A 6001-nucleotide genomic window follows, 5' to 3' on the forward strand; every position below is an offset into this window, starting at 1 on the left:
GGTGGAGTGCGTAGCCAGCGAGGTCGGGGGAGGGACGAGCGGTGGGGGTGGCTCTGCGATCAATGGGCGGCGGGCACAGCGCGGGCGGGCGGGCGGACTGGCGCGCGCAGCAGGCGGCAAAGGAGGACTCCGCGGAGGAGGACAAGGAGGCCGGGGCGCACAGCACAGCGCCAGCACAGCGCACAGCACAGCGCGGTGCGAGGCGTCGACTTGAACACGCGGCCAGGACGAGCAGGACGATGCAGGGTCCCTTTCATACGAACAGTGCGCGCCCCCATAGAAAATGGTATAGCCTCGAAACAAGGCGAAATACGTTGCTTCAACGCTGTTTTTACCACGAGAAATACAAGGAAAATTTGTCTTTAACTTGAGGAAAATGCCGTTAAAATAGAGTAAAAGTTGCCTTAGATTAACTTAATTTTCTTGAAAACAACGTAAACAAGGTAAAAAAAAATGTCCTTGTATTTTTAAAAAGAATTCTCCTTGAGTTGGTTTCAGGATACTATTTTCGGGGTGCAGACAGTTGTTTTAATAAGGATCTGTACGTAGGTGGCTGCAAGCTCGCAAAGAGCTGTCAAGCATTTGCATTGCGAACTATAATTTCAATTCGCAAAGCTCGCAAAGCTTTATTGTTTTATATTTCTTGTGCAATGCAAATCCGAGTGGCAAGGTGATTCCCAAAAACACACGAGTAAGGCATTCACTTTGCAAATACAAAGAACGGTGCAAACGAGCAGTCCTTGGATTCCAAGGAGAATTGGAACCCCTCGGTTCCTGGAAAGTAGCAATTATTCCCAGGGGAGCTACTGGTAAACCCAGTACATCACCTCGGAAAAGTGCACGTTTCCAAGGTATCCACTGGGACTCTTGCAGCTCTCCTGGAAAATGAGGAAAACTCCTGGGAATGTCAGGGCTTGTGTTGACCGTGCAAAGACCGATACAGTTTTCAATAAGATTTTTTTACAGTAAGGTAATGCTTGGAAGCGCGAGTATGAATTTATGCCACTCTGCCCGACCCTTCCTCCCCTCGCTACAGAACACATTGAGTGCAGCTCTATGATTGAACAACTTAATGTGCCTGTGACACGCATACACGAGGTCCCTAGCCGTAAGCTCGAACACTCTCTTACACTCTACAAACAGAAGTGCTGGACGGACAAGTATTACACTGTATTACGCGGTATAATGCCGGCATTAGATGAACAAATTCATCATTTAATAGCCTATTTTGATACTTTTTGGTAGTACATCATCCGTAATACCGTGTAATACCCAGGTTGGATAGGGCATTACGCACACGTTAAAAGCAATGTCAACGCGGGAAAATTTTGAGAACTTCCATTTTTGAGGAAAACTCCTCAGATCTCGCCTCAGATTTTAAAGAAATTATCTCAAAAAATGAGAGAAAAATCCACCTTTTTTGAAGAGACTTCGTCGAAATCAGAGATTTCCTCAAACCAAAAAGCTCCCCTAAAAAAAATCAGACATTGTTTTCACCGTGCAAGGTGAACCCCGCCTCGGGAATGCCACACACTGTGTGTGTACCGGCCCTGTTTGCGCCACCCCTCCCCGCACGCACTCGGTGCTGATTTTCACTCCCTCTCGAGGACGCTCGCGGCCCATAGCGTCCTCTCGCAAACACCGGGTGGCAGTCCCCGACTGACCGCTCGGCACGCCGCTCGGCACCCAGGCCCGGGGACCATCGGGGCGAATGCAATTACACTGACCTAATAAGGGAAGTCCTCGTCCGCCGCCTCCTTCCTCCCCTCCTCTCCCCTCCCCTCCCCCGGGCCACCGCAGGCCGCACAACAGCAGCCCCACCCACCGTCGTCACGACCTCGCCCACCACCACCCGCACTCCTCTCCTCCGCGACGCCCTTCCCGCCGACTTTTAACGGGGTTGTTGTTCTCGTATTTCTACGCGCGCCTGCCGCGCACAGCGATCGTCAGCCCCCGAGGAGCGGGAGCGGGCGGAGCGGACGTTGAGTGGACGGGTGACGCTCTCGCGTGCACCGCGCAGCGGCGGCATTTACCGACGACCGAGCCGCGTCAGCGGTGAATAACTTACACCACAATCACAATCAATAAACCCCTTCTCTTGGGTTCATTATGGCACCTCCTTCGGCGACAATATGGCTTCCCTTGTTGAGAGACACACCTCCACTGTGTGTACTGCTGGTAAAATTTTTAGTTCTTGGTGCTCCACGGTGAAATTAACGTAACGTAAATCAACGTAAATTAACAAACGTGTCTTGTAGTTCCTATTTACAAAATATGTTGGAAACTTGTGACAGCCCATTGCTGCTTGTCGATCGATTATAAGGCGATGCATTGGGCTTGTAGAAGAACAATGTCGTATTGTAATTTTACAACACACCATAAAAAAATTCCAGTGAATCTATACGTCTATTTTTTACTGTGTCTGTTGTACTTCTTTCGAACAGTCAAATAGTCCACAGCTTTCCAAGTCAAACTGTATAACACGATGACGTAGCGCCAATAAAACCGAGGGGGCAATAACTCCCTTTTGAAGTGTACACATGATTCCCGAAATTCTTGTTTCCCGGTGATTCCCGTCCGCTTATAATTATTACATAGGTTTTTCGGGGGGGTTTAGTGGTATAAAACGCTTATTTCGACTGATTTGTACTTATTTCTCTATTGATTTTGATCAATTTTTATCCTGATGATTCCCAGACAGGTGTACACATGATTCCCGGAGTTATTGCCCCCTCGAATAAAACTAAAGTCTTACAGCTTAAACTGCACAGCAAAAGATAATTTACACAGTGCACATCCTATACACAACTACTGTATGGCTTTAGTTTACCGGTTGAATCTAAATAACTGTCGTGCAACCCCTTCTTGGAGAAAATGCACTTATTTCAAGAAAATTCACTTGATTCAAGGGAGGGTGCCCGTTCGTGTGCATTTGCAATAAAGAATGTCAGCCGTGCTTGATGCTGCATGAGCACTCACCTGCTTGAAGCCCCGGTACATGACCCGGATCTCCTGCCGCGAGAACTTGGTCTGCCGGCAGAGGTCCTCGAGGGCGACGGGCCGGTGCTTCACCACGCGGCTGGGCTCGATCTCGAACACGCCCTCCTCCACGGGGCTGTCCGGCGGCGTGGCCATGGCGGCGGAGGGCCTCCCGGGCCTCCTCCCGGGCCTCCTCCCGGGGCTCCTCGGGGCTGCGGCCGCTCAGCGCGGGGCTAGCGCGGCTCAGCGCCGGGCCTCGGGCGGGCAGAGCCACGGCCGCCCCGAGCCGCCATGCCGCCCGCACTGAAAAAACAAAAAAACACCGTCAATTTAAGATATTTTTCATCATTTCTAATTCACAATTTTCACTGTAAAACCAACAATCGGACACCTTCGACTGAAAGGCACACAGTTCAGCCGCGCGCTCCGAAAGACATGCAGTTTATCGCTCTAGAGGAGCGGCGCGTGAGTTTTGAAAATGGCGCTGAACTGCGTGCCGTTCAGTCTATGGTGTCGCGGTCGACCTTCGAACACAAAGGAACAGGGTGGTGCCGGCTTTGGTCATCTGTTACAACAGCCTGGACTTGCACCCTGTCGGACACGGCTACGGATACCGGGCATGGCACTTGGAGCGGGAAATTAACATTCTCTCGCCGTTCAGGGGGCAGAAACTGGTACCTGACTTGCTGATGTAAGCAGGTTTTCGCCACAACAGCTGATAATTGGCTTTGGCTTTCATAGCTAGTTTTCCGCAAGCCAGAGGACAACGTGATTTGCTATCACGAACTCAGCTAATCTGTCGTTAACTCTGAAAACAATCTTATTTTACATACATGTAGCTCCATATTTAGGCCTCCAGGAGGTACCCTAGTTGTAAAAGAGAGAAAGTATCTCCACAGCAAACAGCAAACGCGAAGCTCAGGGTTGTTTCCGGAATAGTTCACGGTTCTTTAATTTTGATGGTTTGTGAGCCTGGCAGAGGTGGCAATGAAGTCATGAAGTTGGGCCATCCTCAGATTTGTTTTACTACCAGTTTGCAGTAAAAACTCTCTCAAATACGAGGCGGGAAAAGCCAACCGGGAAAAGTGCTTTCCCGAATCAACCGGAAAGTTCATTTACTCGTCGACCCGAACTTTTTCTTGAAGTGGAACGTGCTCCTGCAACACCAACACGTGGTGTAAACAGCTCCGCGATCTATATGACGTTGGGGAGCGTTGGCGGGGCGCTGCGAGACTAATAGCTAGCAGGGAGCTGGCGGGCGGCCTGGCGCGCTTGTCTGGAGGATTAGAAAGTGTGACTTGCTTACAGAAGTTCGCCGTCTCCTACCTATTTGAAAAAAAAAAAAATGTCTGTGAAGCGTTGACTGACGTGAGAGTCAAGCGAGTAGTGGAGCAAAAGTTTGAGCAAAAATAAAAAGAAAAGAAAAAAGAAGAAAAAGGGAAACACTTAAAAATCGTTATAGGGGGCAAGACAAGAAAAGTTAATTTTCAACTATCCATTCTGACCAATCCTTTCGTTTTAGTCGACACGAAACAGATCGCGATGGTCGACCCAAGGCAACACCAAACTTTCCCAATCGAACGAGTGTAACCGCACACAGTTTGTTTGCATAGGAAGGAGATGTTTTGCAGACTGTCTGGCGCGCGAGAGCTGGGGTAGGGGGAGGGGGGGGGGGGAGCTTCTCGCACGACACTAGCCGGCGTGTAGGAGGGCTACCGATCGCGTGAGTGCTCGGTTTGGGTTCCAAATAAAACAAGAGTCCTGGTTAGGTGTTGATGACTGACGACAAGTGCTGTCTATATATTTGCAGAGTTCTACTGCTGTGCATTCCTCCTCTTCCTTATCAGCGCCCTCCTGGCTGACGGGCGCGCTCACGTCAGCGGCGCCGCCCCTATTTCTATCGCGCTATTCTCTGAGGCGGGGACCGCCCCGCCCCACGTGACAACCAGCCTTGACATTTCAACCAACTGCAATGCTCTTACTACCCCCACCTCTACTGCCACTGTGAGCATACATAAACGTAAAAAATATATACATGATATATAGCCGCTTGAAATAAAAGGAGGAAAAACGTGGCACGGTGTTCAACACTGTAAAAAATTAAGAGTCTAATATGGAACGATGTACGGCGTTAGATACCGTATATATTTTTATTTTATTTATTTAAGGATTGAATAGGCCCCAGAAGCCAAGGCTCATTTAAAGGGACAGTATACAACATTATTTTTGTTTTATTATAGAGATGAACAGGGCAGGCTTACAGATAGTAATTTAGGTAACAATTTATTACTATTAATATTACTATTTTATTTTTGTAGTGCGGGTCGCTGTATTTTGATGATTCTCTCTTTTATCGCTTCCCTTGCTCCTCATGCAGAACAGAGAGAAACCACTGCACTGCACGGTTCGCACCGAGGCTCTTGTTCGCCGCTCCACCCCCTCCCTCTCCGCTTCTCCTTGCGAATCCCTATTCTACTGCTGTGGGGCCTCGCGCCCCCCAGCAGCGACTGCCAGACTGCCGTCAACAAGGGACAGAGGCCTAAGCAATTAACTGCAGTAAGGGAAGCTGGGGTCCCATGAGACACTTTTTGTTTTTCGGGCCTGTAGGCCACAATTGTTGGGATATTTGAACTTTTAAAGTCGGAATTGAAAGTATGGTTAATTGCCTGTCAAATGATACCCAAGTCATATTTTTAGTACAACTCTTTTTCATACAGGAGTAAATTTGAAAAAAACCTTGCAAAGTCCCATGGGACCCCGGGCCCGGGGTCCCATGAGACTCGCTCGGGGACCCATGAGACACTTGTAACTTTCATGGTAGAAGAGGTAAAGGGACAGGAAACAAATGTTCCTTAGTCAGTTAAATGCCTTAATAAAACAAAACAATCGTTTCAAAATATAATAGAACGGTTAACATTTACCAAAAAAAAATATTTGGCTAAATAAGAGGAAGATCAGTTATATTGGACTAATTACTCTGATACTTAGTGCGCAACTGCTTAAAACTTGCAACTGCAACTGA

The 6001-nt window shown here is 48.6% G+C and overlaps 1 protein-coding gene across 2 annotated transcripts in view; it reads right to left on the bottom strand.

The window, feature by feature from the left end:
* Positions 1-6001, bottom strand: part of LOC113211773 (Kv channel-interacting protein 4) — a 36301-nt gene that overhangs the window by 20898 nt on the left and 9402 nt on the right. For both annotated transcript variants that reach the window (XM_026430249.2, XM_026430248.2), the window contains exon 2: positions 2980-3282. In XM_026430249.2, the coding sequence (XP_026286034.1) occupies positions 2980-3135 (156 nt within the window). In that variant the 5' untranslated portion in view covers positions 3136-3282. The remainder of the gene's footprint in view (positions 1-2979; positions 3283-6001) is intronic.

The sequence above is a fragment of the Frankliniella occidentalis genome, unplaced genomic scaffold, assembly GCF_000697945.3.
Source record: "Frankliniella occidentalis isolate FOCC.00 unplaced genomic scaffold, Focc_3.1 Scaffold74, whole genome shotgun sequence".
NCBI classification, from domain to species: domain Eukaryota; kingdom Metazoa; phylum Arthropoda; class Insecta; order Thysanoptera; family Thripidae; genus Frankliniella; species Frankliniella occidentalis.